At 37.1% G+C, this 15210-nt stretch overlaps 2 protein-coding genes across 7 annotated transcripts in view; one reads left to right on the top strand and one right to left on the bottom strand.

Annotated features, from left to right (window-relative positions):
* The first annotated feature begins 8 nt into the window (after positions 1–8).
* Positions 9–4749, top strand: LOC113686501 (flavin-containing monooxygenase 1). The gene is made up of 3 exons (XM_027204129.2): positions 9–728; positions 1164–1849; positions 2703–4749. The coding sequence occupies exons 1-3, from the start codon at positions 128–130 to the stop codon at positions 3021–3023; spliced, it is 1608 nt and encodes a 535-aa protein (XP_027059930.2). The 5' UTR covers positions 9–127; the 3' UTR covers positions 3024–4749.
* The window catches only part of LOC113686465 (mediator of RNA polymerase II transcription subunit 13-like), a 31936-nt gene continuing 21266 nt past the window's right edge, over positions 4541–15210 (bottom strand). For all 6 annotated transcript variants that reach the window (XM_027204088.2, XM_089189903.1, XM_027204096.2 and 3 more), the window contains exons 17-26: positions 14529–14649; positions 13554–13613; positions 13117–13252; positions 12754–12973; positions 11934–12137; positions 11090–11474; positions 10391–10558; positions 9448–10082; positions 8777–8877; positions 4541–8183 (exon numbers count right to left, since the gene is read on the bottom strand). In XM_027204088.2, the coding sequence (XP_027059889.2) occupies positions 8036–8183; positions 8777–8877; positions 9448–10082; positions 10391–10558; positions 11090–11474; positions 11934–12137; positions 12754–12973; positions 13117–13252; positions 13554–13613; positions 14529–14649 (2178 nt within the window). In that variant the 3' untranslated portion in view covers positions 4541–8035. The remainder of the gene's footprint in view (positions 8184–8776; positions 8878–9447; positions 10083–10390; positions 10559–11089; positions 11475–11933; positions 12138–12753; positions 12974–13116; positions 13253–13553; positions 13614–14528; positions 14650–15210) is intronic.

Below are 15210 nucleotides of genomic sequence, written 5' to 3' on the forward strand. Positions count from 1 at the left end.
CTCTTTCTCGAATTCTAAGAAAGTCACGCAATCTTGAGCGCTGTGAATATTACCTGTATTGCCCTACGGAATCTGGACCATTTATTGATTTAATTTTATCCATTTTCTTAAGTATTATCATAGAAGTATGACAAAGACAGTTGCCGTTATTGGTGCCGGTCCGGCTGGCTTAGCCGCGATCAAGAGTTGTTTAGAAGTCGGTCTTGAACCGACTGCGTTCGAAACGGATCCTTGGCTGGGAGGTGCCTGGAAATACACAGACTTGGCTGAAGAAAAACATAGAAGAAGCTGTGTGGCCTACTCCACTGTGACTAATACTAGTAAGCACGTTAGCTGTTACAGCGACTTTCCTATGCCTAAAGAATGGCCCAATTACCTTCCTCAACAGAATTACCTCGAATACTTTCAAATGTACGCAAGAGAGTTTGAGTTGGAAGAGAGGATTCGTTTTGAGGCTGATGTTCTCTCTGTAGAGCCAACGTCAGATTCCAAAGCGGATCAAAATGCTCGCTGGAGAGTTCGCTATCAGGATTTGAAGCAGAACTGTGATCAGGTCGAGGAGTTCGATTTTGTGATGGTTTGTTCTGGAATCAATAATGAACCTCGTATCACTGACATTCCAGGGTTGGATGGATTTTGTGGTGACGTCATCCACAGCAAGGAATACAGAACTTGGAAAAACTTTGAAGGGAAACGTGTGATAGTAATTGGCTTGGGAAATTCGGCAGGTAAATAGTGCTTTTAAGATTCAGTATTTGTCATAAAATGACTGACTGTCTACCTGCGTGGCATGTAGATCGCTTGAGGTCATGATGGATGATTTGCTAAACATTCAGACAGGTGCAGTCCAAGGCAAAGAGGGTGAACCATTAGATCCCTAAAAGTACCATATGTTAATTCCGAACTGATTTCCATACCTGAATTTGTTACGATCAGACCCCTTCATTCTTCTCCTGTTTAATTATGCTATCTATGGTACCCCTTAAACTCCAATGTAGGAAGTACTCCTGCCGTCTCCTGCTTGTTTTGACTGATTCTCTCACAATTGGCCAACTGACCTGTTAGACTGACATCCTTGACTAATGAGACTGATGGATGAAGAAATCAAATTCTGATTTATTGCAAGACAGCTCTTAATCTGTCATTTCTCCTCTTGCTTTCAGGAGATATTGCCTGTGAATTAAGTCATCATACACAACAGGTATATCTGAGCACGAGAAGTGGTGGTTGGGTTGTTTCTCGTTTGCTAGGTGGGGATGGTCCTGGAGATACCAAGTTCCTGACAAGATTGGTAGATTCAATTCCATCAGCCATCCGTGCACAGGTGTTTCACCACAAACTCAAGAAAGGTTTTAATTTAGTCAATTTTGGCTTAGAAACAGCTCATCCACCAGACAAAAGAACCCCATTAGTAAATGACGAACTACCACATTGCATAATCGCTGGCTCAATTCAAGTCAAAGCAGAAATTGCAAAGATAAAAGGGAAAAATGTAGTATTCACAGATGGCTCAAAAGTTGAAGACATCGATGTGATCATTCTGGCCACTGGATATAAGTTTCATTTTCCATTTCTCTCTGACTCACTTCTTTGCCCAAAAGACAGGTACATTCCCATGTACCGATATGTATTCCCACCATTTTGTAATCCAGGTACTATTGCCATCATTGGAGCAGTACGTGTAAATGGGCCTGTCCCACCCATAGCTGAGATGCAATCCCGTTGGGCAGTAAGTGTTTTTGCTGGTAAAAGTAAACTTCCTGATTGTCAAATTATGGTGGAAGAAATTGAAAGGAGACAACAATTGTTAGAGGCCTCCACGATAGATTGTTGTCGAGCTTTTCATTTGGTAAGAAATGAGCACCTCCTTTCCAGGAATACCCACTTAGGTGTAACAGTATTGGTAAAAACTGTGTTAGAATGCCTAGCACACTAAGACCCAGATATTGCATTGAGTACAGTGTTGTGTTACATTCTTAACTAAAATTTGACTCGATTACTTGCCTTGTAATAATATTTAGATGAAGTTGAGAGAGGTTTGCCATGCCTCATACAGTCCTTTCTTTAAATTATGATCATGGACATCTCTGAATACTTAAAAACTATATACCAAAGTAGAGGAGGCTAGGTGGATAAATAATTGATTGGTAGCCACCAAAACTTATGGGCTTAATACTTGTTTTAGTATGTACCGGTACTAGTCTACTAAAATGGTGAGATAACATAGAACAAAAAGATGATTTTAGTGCATTTCTACCTGCAACAATTGCAATATTTTTGGACACAAATCCTGTGTGGGTTGCTTGGAGGTGAACAGCAAAGGATACTCAGAGTTTGAGTAGCCAATCAGAAAGGGCCTTCAACGCTATCCAGTGTTTTAGTATGTACTAATAAATTTTATTTCAGAGTAAAATCACAATCTGTTGAATTTTTGAAACCATTGGTATGTAGCCATCTCTCAAAAATGTGATTTGTTATGCCAAATGACTGATCAGTGGGAATTTTGGCATGATTTAACCCAGTGAAGAGGTGGAATTGGGTGTCAGTGGATGTAGGAAGTTAGAGGCAAGGAGTGAGATAAAGGATGTGGGAGTTCTGTCCTTGCTAAAAGGTTGAAACGAAGGGACTGGAAGTAGTCTCAGGCAATTTTTTAAAATCAATTGAAAGTTGAGTTCTAATTATTACTTTATGCCAAATCACAGGTCAACTTTATCAGGTATTGTGATGAAATGTCATCTCTAATTGGAGCAAAACCAAATCTATGGCACCTCCTCATGACAGATCCAGTTCTTGCCTTCAGGTGCTTTTTTGGCCCATGTATACCAGCTCAGTACAGACTAGTTGGTCCTGGAGCCTGGCCAGGAGCCAGGGACATCATAATGGGGGTGCAAGAGAGCAAGCTATGCCCACTGAGGACCAGGAAAGCAGGCCCAAAGGAAGGGAAAGATAAGAATTCAACTCTATCATGGTTATTTTGCCTGCTCATTTTATTGATCCTGTTTTTATTGATAAGTACATTCTGAGATTTCAAGCAATAGGTGGGGTGTAACTTTGGTAGTGTGCAGGAGCACATTTATCTGAAATTATCTTTTTTCTCCACCAATGTGTGCTTATGCAAGTCAACCTTAAGCGCTAGTTCTCTAGGTTGGTTTATAATTTTTAATGAGAAGAAAAAAATTAGTTCCTCAAGAAAGAAATCCTCAAAAGCTCCTCAAAAGAAAAAGCTGCTCAAGTTTGTGGACATTGTTCTTTCAGGCAGGAAGATGAACAAAAAAGAAATGACCCTGCATTTGCAGATTCATGCTTTAGCAGTTATCATAGAGATCTGAAAAAGATGACAATTAAAATTTGATGATAATAGAACTTTATAAGTAATGATAATAAATTAACAATAACTGCCAAAATAATGGTGCCATTGTTACTAGATGCAGTGAAACAGATGACAGTGAAAATGACATGTCAAGTTGTTATTGTTGGTGAACTACTTTGTTAGCCAAAAGATGTAAATCAAGTGGTCTGGAAAATGAGATGACATACTAGGGAGGGAGTTAATTGAATTACAATTTTGCACTTGTCAACATTAGTCTCCACTTTTTAAGAACCCACCAACCCCTTAACCCCTGTGAGAAATCAGCATCAAATTTCTCCTTACAACATCTCTCTTAGCTCACATGTTAAGGACATGAGAATAAAGGAAATGATCACCAACTTAAGACTCTCTTGATTGTGAAACAAATTCTTCCTGCCTGCACCATAGAAAATGTAAAGGGAACAGTATAGAGAATACACATACTGATGGTAGAGTGTAAGTGGTCATTACCAAATAATTTAATTAATTCTCCATTGTCAAATTCTTCAAGGAGCTTCTGAAGAGAGTCTGCCTTGGGAAAACAAATTTTCTGTATTGCTTAGAAAAAAAAAAGGGGGAGTTCTGTCTAATTGTTGAGCAGATAGTATATGTGTAGTCATAATGAAGTCTTAATTTTGATATCTTTCATATGACAAAACAGAGAAGGTACAAGATCAAGGTTTTTTTGCTTTTGTTTTTTGAGTGAAGGTATGGTTATGTGTGTTAAGATTTGGGTGAGGTAAATGTATATGTCATATATTTTTTGATGCCCTTGTAATCTTTGACCTAAAATTTACTGGGTTTGGAAATGATCTTTTGCAGAAATTTGAAAATCAACTATATAAGAAATATTTAGATTGGAACTCCAGAGTTGATAACTTTACTAAAAGCAGAAATTTTTAATTTAATTTTTAATTCTAATTTATAATTTTTAATTTTTAACTGTATTTTTACTTTGTATTTTTGCTATTTGAATTTGAAGTTTTAGTGGACCACAATGAGAACTACTGGTTTTACCGGTAATTGTGTTATCCAATAAAGTCATTATTATTATCATTATTATAAAACAACAAAGTCATTTCCATTAATATGAATTAAAGATAGAGTGAAGAAAAGTTTGTATCCTGAGAATAAATTGAGAAACTGCCATTTCATTGGCAAATGTTTAAAAAGAAAAGAGAGACAACATAGTTGACTTCGTATGTAAATATCATTTTATTTTCTATGACTGGGTCTTACAATATAATGTTTAATGTATTTATTACAATAAAAATGTCTATTAAATGCTTATGAAATAGGGTCTGAAAATAAAAAATATAGCGAAGTCTACCAATCTACCAGAAATTATCAGAAAATATGCATTGTTAGTCTGTCTAATAAATTATTTACATGGTCTGACAGACTTTGTTGGTTTCATATGTTATGAGCAGATGCGACAGAGGCAATAACATTAGAGTTCTGGTCTGTTCACAAATAGCATCTTGATAATGATAATAACATTACTTATTATTATCTACATTCCCTATCTACAAAAATTTGCCGTACTTTTACTCTACAGTGACAACAATGAAGTATTGCTTCTGTTTCATTCAAAATTAGTGGTTTGTTTCACAAAACCTATCACTGCAGAAGAGAATACCATAGCTGTGCATCTCTCTGTTTTTAATTGATACAAGTCTATATAAGATCAAGTGGTGTTTTTTTAAATTAATTTTAATTTGACTTCAGTCAAATTTCACCCAATTCAATTTTTGATGCATAGTGAACACAACTCCTTAAATATTTTAGTTGGCCATCCTGCATTGCTTCTAGGACCCTTCCACTCCAAGGAGTGACCACAAATGAATTTCTCCCTAGAGTATCAATGGAATTCAAGCAAAAAGGTGATGAAAAAACAAATAAATTTTTGAGAAAGTGTGGAGAATTGAAATTTAAATCTTGGCAATAAGAGGGTTTAATAATATTGAGCATGACAAAGGAGTTGTAACTGAAACACTGACCTTGTTTTACCCAAAACATGACTACTTAAACAGAATTTGTCATGCATTAGTCCATCGATGCATTTAAGGAAAAGACAATTTTTTTGAAAACTCCCCATGCTTCCAATTAATTTACCTCATCTGCCTTCTAAAATTTGATATTCTTATTGTTCCATCAGTGTGCAATGTTAATTTGTTAAGAGAAAATACAATATGGAGAAAAAGTCAAAAAGTTTAGCTGTTGGAGTAGCTAACTACATCTTACTACCTTCAGTTCTGACCTGGCTCAGAGGAAATCCTTACACTTTTGTAAAATTTACAATGCAGTTGCCTGACCTTCCTAAAAATCTGTAATTGGATTGGGCAAGATATGTTGGAAGACCAAATTAACCAAATCCAGAGTAACTTAAAAGTTCTGGTAGAAGAATAATAAGCATTTTGTTTTGATCATCAATTTTCATCAAAAAATAAAAAGGCAAACTGTTTAACTTGCTCCCATTGTTAGGAATCTAATACAGAAAATTTTGACAAGGAATCCTCAAAGTCAGGTAAGAAAAATTTTTAATACAGACAACCTTCTCTCAAACTGTTAAAGGCAATAACTATTACACTTGGGTTCCCCCATCAATTTTGAAAAATGATCGCAATCTTTCCAACGCTGAACTACTAAAGGTTTTCTATCATATATCTTACTTCCACATTATTATGGGAGGTTAGGGTTTCTTGATTTAGCTCTAAGTAGCTTAAGAATTACTGCAACAAAAAGTCATTAAAATACAACAGTGTTTACCGGAAATTTAAGAACACACCAATAAGAAAAATCAGAAGGAGCATGGTAGAAAAATAATTGGCCAAAATATTATTAAACTTACAAATAAGAAATAAGAGCTTAACATAAAAGTGACGTGCACCAGATGTGAAAGTCTTTCATTGTGTTTCAAAGATAAATGTGTCCAAAACTTTGTACTAATAATAGCTTATAAATGACAGCTACCACACTCTACGGGCATGGATAAATACAATGCTAAATAAATGCCTGGGTGTAGTAAACTGTCTGTCAAATTTGTTTGTAATTCAGAATCAAGTCCAGTACCAATCATTCTGTCAAGTCAACAGGGACACCAACTCACTTGCAGGTTCACTTTATTGTACGGCCAAATGAACATGACAAGTCATCTGTCTTCTATTTCAAAATACCTTTCAATTCTATTCTAGAATGCTCCTGGTTCAAGGAAAACGTTCTTCTTGTAATGAGTTGGTGAAGACTTCTTACAAATGTGACAACAAAAAAGGTACTATTCAAAATAATATGAAAATCAAAGTGCTACAGCGAGAATTTAACCTAAAATTGTTTTACAAAACTAATTTTGACTGCACCATGACTTCATTTTAAACTAATTTTAGGATAAATATCTGTTCATAGTCATTTTCTTATTTCTGGATTAATGATATACAACCAAATACCACCTCTTATTAAATTCTCTGTCCAAGTGATATAAAATTCCTGCAATGTAAAATACACTCGGACCCTTTTCTAGCTTGTGCTGCCATTAGACACATTTATGAATTCAAAAGGAAAAAAAAGGTGCTTGATGAACACTCAGAAATACACCAGACTTACTTTTAGCAGAGTCATACTCAAATAAATACATGCACACTTTCTCACACCAATTTCCATTTTCCTACAACTTAGTTGCCAGAAATAAGTCATATCAGAGCAACTTCCTGTTACTGATTCATTTGTCAATTCTCATCACCTTTTGCTTTGTAATGTGTAGATACTGAGAGGAGAATTTACAAGTAAATCGTGTCTAGAAGTTGATGGGTTAATTATCAGAAAAATGAAAAATTTAAGAAGCACTATGATTACTAATAAAACTGTTGCTACAAAATGCAATGAACAATGGAAGCATTCTCATTATGGATGAAATAAATATAAAACCAAATTAATAACTTGTATTAAATTAATAACTTGTCATTGAAAGCCTGACAAGAATATTTAAGAAATTGATTCCAAACTCCAATGTATTGTCAACCAAGTTGTCACATTCTCATCTGTCCTTGCTTCTGTATAATTTTTGAATTGACTATATTTTAGAGGTTTCTTTCTACCTGAATAATGGAATTTTTTTCCTTCTTGTGTGTGTATGTGTGTGTGGGGGGAGGGGAAGGGGGGGGGTAACAATTGCCGCCCATACTTTCACGTGTCTTGTGATGATCAACAGTGCCACTTAAATATCTCATATACAACTACCTTTACTGTGGAAATTGGAGCTTCCTGAGAATAGAATATAACAAGTGCTAAGAAATGCCTCCTCTCATTGGCTGATGAAAGTATCTACAAGAAATTGAAATTATTGTACTTCATTGTTAATAAATTCAAACCTTCATGTCTGGCGAGTAGTTCTTTATAAACTGAATGCAACGACATATTTAGTGAACAAATAAAATGCAGTCATTATCATGAAACAATCCAGTCCTTCGGAGGGTTATTCACTGTTTCATTAAATTATTCCATTAAAATTATCATCCATAGAAAACTGAGAAACAATAATATATTTTCCTGACCAACACTGGGAAAAAAAATACAGTGACAGCAAAGATTTCTACTCTTAAAGAGACTTGAAAATGTTACACTGTTATTTAAATCCATCTTATAAAATAAACCTAATACACAGTGGATACAGAGAGCTTGGCTCTAAACAAATTAAGAAGACTGGTTTTCCAATAGGAGAGTGAGTGTCTCATGAAGTTGGCATAGCATATACAAATGAACTGGTAAACATGAGCGTCTGTCTCGGTTAACAGGGTCCACAGTTAACCATGATAGAGCATCATAGGTCTGTAGGATTGACCTGAAAATGCAAAAAAACAAACAAGCAAATTATTTTTGAAAGTGTTAACGAATTAAAGGTGCCCCTGGCTAAATGGAAATTGTTGTGATTGTTGCATTCAACTGCTTAAAAGAGCAATGCAGCAACCATTTGGTTGTCATGGCAAGTCGCACATTTTCAGTGGCCTAATATTCATCAAAACTAGCCAAATTGGTGACCTGTGCTTGATAGTTAGGTAGTAAGCTATGGTATTTTCATTTGTTAAATGTTTAAGGCTAAGACTCACAGTGAGATAAACATTTTCATAGTATATTCTCTACTGTTGCCTCTTTCTCCTAAGTTGTGCAAGTGTTTAGTCTTGAGATGTCAAATCAAGATTCAAAAAACCATTGCCCCATAATGTTGACAAAAGTTTAACTGTTGGCAGCCATTTTCATATTTTTGGTCCCAAGGACAACTTTGAAAATCCTTGAGTTTGTAGCACTGTAGGGTGATGTGAAATTTCTACACTATTCACATTGTGTGGTGAAGCAAAACCAATGCAATCCTTTATAACTTGTGACACTCAGTGCATCATACAATATTAGTCAAAACAGTAAAACAGCAGTACCAACCTTAACACATGACAGTGTGACTTTGTGGCAAGGGGATGCCATGCAGTGACAAAACCATTCATTCCCTCCATCAAGTCTGGGTTATGTATATGAAGAGAGGCCTAAAACATACAAGGGAGCCAGCATTACAGAACGTCATCAGGAAATTTTACCTGGTAAACTTATTTTAGGAGCTACATGACGTTATAAATTCAAGCATTCCAAAAGTTTGAAAAAAAGTTCAGACACGGTTTGATGCCACTCTGGTTTACAGATTTAATGAATGTAACCAAAGAAGTTACAATTCATAGACCCAACAGTTTGACACTCCTGTCTAGTGCCCTCATCATCAGGGGTGATCTAAATGCTGTAACAAGAAGTCCTTTTATACAATCACTAATTAGCTGCCTTTTTTCTGACGAGGTGTAAATAGGTGTCAGGAAGTAAGCCGCCATCATCACAATTTAAAGGAGTGTGGGTGGAGTTAATATGCCAAGCTTCCAAACAAAAGTGATGGTGGTAATGCTGATTAGTGGTGATAATTTCAGATTTACCCCACCCAATTGTATGGTTAGTTAGGCATGTGTGCTCCGATAAAGCTGAATTTTCAATTTTTGCAAAAGAAAACCGCTTTGCGAACCCAGCTGTGGCTCTAATAAAGGCTTTAAAAATAGCATGTCAAATCACATTACCTTCAGAATAACAGGATTACAAGTTTCAGAGTGTGATGAACTTGCCCAAAATGTTCCTGGCATCTTGCCAGTTTGCACAGTTGAAATAATGTAACCCTGAGCATAAGGGACAGATAGTTTGTCATCTCCATCCTCCTGAACTTCTACTGTAGCCGCATTTGCAGTTGATGGGGATGGAGTAGAGTGTAAGGGCTGAAATGGTGACAGCCTTGAAATCGGTTGGAATGGAGACGATACAGACACTCCAGGGGATGCTGTCAGCGTTGCTGGACGTGTCAAGGGGGATGTCCCCTGAATTGGTGAGGTGTCCAGGGGAGACGGCAGAATACAGCCAGTTGGTGACAGACTAGGTGGTGATGAGTTCAACAATGGAAACAAGTGACGTAAAGGATCCTGATCATTCTCGTCATCATCAACACCAGCCAACAAAATGTCAGTGTCTGTTACAACTGTTTCCGTGGTAGTTTCTGGTAGAGCATGCATTTTAGCACTGGATTGGTTTCCCATGGTACATTTCAGAGAAGCAACTGGCATTACTGCTATGTATGTTCGTGATACATCTGGTTTGGGAACAGCACCAACCGACACACGTGTACTGCTATTGCCTTCAAACAGGACATTAACTTTTGGTAAGGCTGATAGGAAAGAGAAACAAATGGCTCGTAACTTTATCTTATCTGGGTACTACAGGTCAGTGAGTAAATACGCTGTAAAGCACAAAGGTGATAAAAATTGAGAAAATCATCAACTAAGGGATTTAAATCCTGCAGCACATTCTCCACACCAGCTAACAAAGTATTGTTGGATGATCACTATGGAGAACTGACTCTGAGATCTTGGGAGTAATATGATAAATAGAACTCTCAAACAGTTTTAGATGTGATGTATCCAGAAAATATTAACAATCACTGTAGGTTCAAGTTGCAGTTAGTGTAGCACCTACCTCTTGCCATGTAAAGCCTGATTGAGGGTTCAGGTTCCAATGATGTGAGACTGGTTCCAAGAATTGCAGGGCGATTTTTCTGTTTCAGAGAGAAACAAGCTTTGCAGGTGTCATTAAACTTCTGGTCCCCAGCCATAACAGACGTCTTACTCAGTATTTCCTTCCAGTCTATTCACACACACACACACACAAAAAAAAAAAAGCAAAAAAAAATTCTGTAAGATTCATGCAGTATCACAGGCATCAACATACTCTGATGTCAACTGTTCTAACCAGTCACAATTCGTGGGCAGGTTCACCCTTATGATTAATACTTTGCTGTTAGCATTGGCATAATTTTTTAAAACCACAGAGTTGTACAAACAAATATATTAAATCATAGACAAAGAAAGCATGTGCATTAGTCTGATGCAATGAACTATTACTATGTAACCTTTTACTCCCTAACATCAGTGTGCATATTCCTCATACTGTTCTCTACAAGTTTACTGAGGTGCTAAGAAGGAGAATTTGTTTCACAATAAAGGGCTTCTCCAGATGATGATAATTTAATTTATTCTTGTGACCTTATTATGTGATTCAGGGGTGACATTGTAAAGAGAAATTAGATGCTAGTCACTCTTTGGGGTCAAAAGGCTAACATAACCCAGTCAAATTCCATTGTATAAAATTAACAAGGCTCCTTAAGGATGTTCTCACCCTTCAGTTCTTCAGGTCCAATCCTTCCGAGCTTACTGACCACCAATCTCCATGGTACAAGAGATGTTGCAACAACCCCTTGACAGAATTCCCACAACTTGATAAGTGCCTTTGTACGTGCAGGAGTCTTGCGTGGCCTTCCATCAGGTCTCAGGCATTTTTCAACTGTTATGACACATGATTCTATGAGTTCTCCAACACTATCAGTACAGACAGCGAGGAGATAGTTGTCATCATGGGAGAGACAGTAACCACAGTATAACACTGAGGCATTTTGCGCAAGTGCTTGCAAACTCGTTGCATTCTCATCTGCAGAGTCACTTGGTGGCATAGGTATGGGATGGCAGAGGACATACGGTGCAGCATACACTTTTGCATTCTCCATCTGTAACACACAAAAAAAGGTTGAAGACACATTGTATTATTTTGATTAGATATAAGGTAAGAAATAATAAAAAAAAAACAGTAAGCTTGCTTGTCAAATAAAGAAAGATAATGCACATTGCTCACAAGCTTGGGATGGAGAATTAGAGTGTTCTGTAAGGATTTCAAACTCATACTATCCCATGTTGCTGTTCAGAGCTAACCAGTCATGCTGCAAAAAACATGGTTTTCTTGTCGGGAGGAAAACTGTGGAACCTGGAGAAAACCATCTGAACAAGGAGGAAAACCATCAACAAACAAACAAATTCCACCCAGGTGCAACACCAGGTTTGGGAATTGAACTCAGGTCACAGCAGCAGGTTAGTGCTCACACCACCATCCATCCTTGCTCCTCATTTGACTGCTTACTAAGAAAGGGTACTATGTTGTAATACTACCCTGGGTGAAAACTGAACCTTACCTCTCTCTGACGTAATAGAGCCTCATGCCTTGCAGCAGGCCCAAATCCTGTCAAAGATTTAGCATTTATATTCAACTGCAGGCTCTTCCGGCATCTAGAGAACACAGAGAAGGCCAAGCACTTAAGCTGTGTCACAAATGTCAATGTTGCATCTCGACTGCCATTCAAGGTATCCACCTGGAGAATCTGTTGGATGGGGACAACCTGAGGAAAAAGTTAATAAGTTATAAGTTAATTTGACATTTATCAATTCACAAGACAAGAATAATTATAGAACAAAACAAAGAATTTGGTGAGCAAATGAAAATTATACAGATTCCTGCTGTAAAACAACTTGTTAATATCTCCATCATGCTCATTCAAGCTCTTTCAAAAACCTGTTGGAGGATTTTCAAAGAATCTTTCCCAGCAACTGGCCCTCTTCGCTGCTCTTACCAAAGTGCAACTATATGCCAAAAGTTTGCGAGGATGTTGCAGCCTTGTTTGCTGCCATCTGGGGCTCAACATGACAAGCTCAACCCAATTATTGATTACCATATTTCCTCAACTCAGGTTTTTTTGTTATTTTTGGCACTAAAAATCACTGCCAAAATCAAAGAGTACACCAATCTCAAGTACCTTGGAAACACCTTTTTATTGAAGAGTCTTCCTGGCTGTCTTTCACACACCATCAAAAAACCTGTCTATTTTTTAGTCACTTCCTTTTTCAACTCCCTTTAAAGCTTCAAGTATACCCTATTTAACAACTGAATTCCTTAAGCAGGCTACAAACAATATGGTGTGAACATAGAGATAGAGTTATCAATACTGTGGACAATACCTGAAAAACAACATTCTTTTTGTTGGATTCTGTCAGGTCTGGCAAAATGTCAGCAATGCATCGCAATAGCCCCACATATGAAGGAAAACTCTCCTCTCTGGAACTGTTACTGAAGGGGTTGACAATATAAACTACGACAGTGGGTGGGTCCTCACTGTTCTGTTCACTTTCATCTTCTCCAAATGCTGATGGAGCCTGCTCTGAATTTGGAGTGCCAGCACTAAAATAATAAATTAAAACATCAATTGACAAAGATCTAACCTAAACATTTTGACAATTTACATCTTGGATGGACTGGCTCATCCTGAAACTACTCTAAAGAATACTAGGATGACGAATGAGACAAAAAGTATAAACAATTACCTGGTACTACCAGGTTTGGGTGTGCTATCCATGCCAACATCTGATCCAAACTTGGAAGGCCCTTTATCATCTGATTTGTCTCCCTTCTCCAACTCCAAAAGATGTCTATCTAGATTTAGTGAAGCCAGATATGGTCCTGGTAGGAAGAAGGAGATAAAAAAATTCACCTGTAACTTCTAAATATCTCAAATTCTATTCAATAGGATCATGAGCTCACACTTTCTCTCACACCAGAATTGATGGGGATGAGGCCCCCATCAAATGTCACACATGGAAATTGTGAGCAATCTAATTATAGAAATGTACAAACCATCTTAAACCTACATGTATCAACAAGAGAGGTTTATCTTTTAATTTTATCTTGTTTACCACTGCACATTGACGGGCCAAGTGGTCACTTATCAACACAGGATGGATAGAGAACTGTTTTCACTTACCCAGCTGGTGTTTGAAGACTTGGGCATATAGTTTTAGTTTTGCTGCATCAGATGAACAACCTAATAAGTGAGGAAGGGTAACAAACTATAACAAAAGTGACAAATGATGACACCTTGCACATTAAAAGAACTTCTTTCATGTCCTCCATTACTACTAAATGACAACTTGGACAAATTTTGAGACACCTTCATAAACTTTCTCATTCCTGCATCAGCTCTTACACCAGGGTTTGAGCTAGGATTTGATCACTGGGGGACAATTTGTCCCCATAGCAAAAAATTTGGGGGAAATTTTTATTTTTAGGGGAACAGACATATTAATTTTTATTCAACATTTTTTTTTTTAAACATTCATACCGGCAAGCCAACAAAAACATTTTTTTTTACCTGATCCTTGTAATACAAGAAAAGTGATATAAACAAGAAAAGTTAAGTTATTGGTGTCAAGACTTTTTTTTTCTTGTCATAATTAAACAGAGGATCAATGACTATGCTTTATACTTCGAAACATTTCACAGCAGAATCTCATTGCGGCATCCCCTTAAAAAACTCCTATTTCCCCCTATTTCACTTGCCAAGTTGTTATCAGACAGTTCAATAAGCCAATCACATCCAAAGTTGTAGTTTAAATCAACCAATCACATTCAAAGTTGTAGTTTAGATCAACCAATTGAAACCTTGGTTTCAATCTCCATAGCAACAACTTACACCTCCTTTGTCAGTCTTTTGATGCCAATTTTCCCTTTCTTTCATAACTTGGCTATTCTCCTTTCCTTGGAAATTGTGATTTTTATGATTAATTTGTAGTAAGACTTCATGTTGTCCAATTTGCTCTGTGATCATACTTGTGATAAATTAATCAGACCCCCCCTGTAATATGTCACTGGTATGATTACAGACTGAACTGGACTCCACCCAGTCCTATTACCATTACTTATCAGAGGCTACTGACAAAGTCAATAACATTATGATCACCTTGATGTGAGAACCAATCATCAACAGGTTCTTTTGCAAGTTTAAGTGACTTTTGACCAATCCGCAATATTCCATCTCTGAGCACTTTGGTAATGGCAACATGTTGACCAAGACGACAAGTCTGAAGAATAGAAAATTAGCCTTGAGCAAAAATGAAAAATGACATTATACTACAAAGAGTCATCAAAAATAAACCCATGAAAAATTTTTCAAAGCACAACTGAGGCTAAAATCTGATGCACACCCCCACAACCAATTAATACTCCACGTTCCTCATCTTTCAAAGTTGAAAGTTCTAGCTGTTTTGTACCTTAAATTTCAGAATATCATCCAGTCTCAATATGGGGAAAACACTGAACGGCAGACCTAATACTCAAAGTCCAAACAATTTGCAAAGTCAGAGCACCAAAGGCTAAGTGCATTAAAGGAAGCAACAAACCAGTGCAGGGGTCTCAGTCACCTCTACTACCTACCAAACAGCATGTGAAATGATTACGTGAAGGGAGAGAAGGAGGGAGAAAGGGAGGGAGAGGAAAGAGGAGGAAGGTAGGTAGGAAGGGAAATGAAGCACAGGGGGCCCAAAAGCATATGGCAATGCCCCACAAACTTTCCACAGGCCCTCCCTACATCTTATAGGTGAATTGGCTGCATTTGCTTCATTGAACCTTGCCTAAATTAGACT

Source organism: Pocillopora damicornis, chromosome 12 (assembly GCF_964200805.1).
Source record: "Pocillopora damicornis chromosome 12, jaPocDami1.2, whole genome shotgun sequence".
NCBI classification, from domain to species: Eukaryota; Metazoa; Cnidaria; class Anthozoa; order Scleractinia; family Pocilloporidae; genus Pocillopora; species Pocillopora damicornis.

Coding starts and splice junctions, on each gene's coding strand:
- LOC113686501 (XM_027204129.2), top strand. CDS start 128: ATGACAAAGACAGTTGCCGTTATTGGTGCCGGTCCGGCTGGCTTAGCC. Junction 729..1,163: donor TGGCTTGGGAAATTCGGCAG/GTAAATAGTGCT, acceptor TCTTGCTTTCAG/GAGATATTGCCTGTGAATTA. Junction 1,850..2,702: donor GTTGTCGAGCTTTTCATTTG/GTAAGAAATGAG, acceptor GCCAAATCACAG/GTCAACTTTATCAGGTATTG.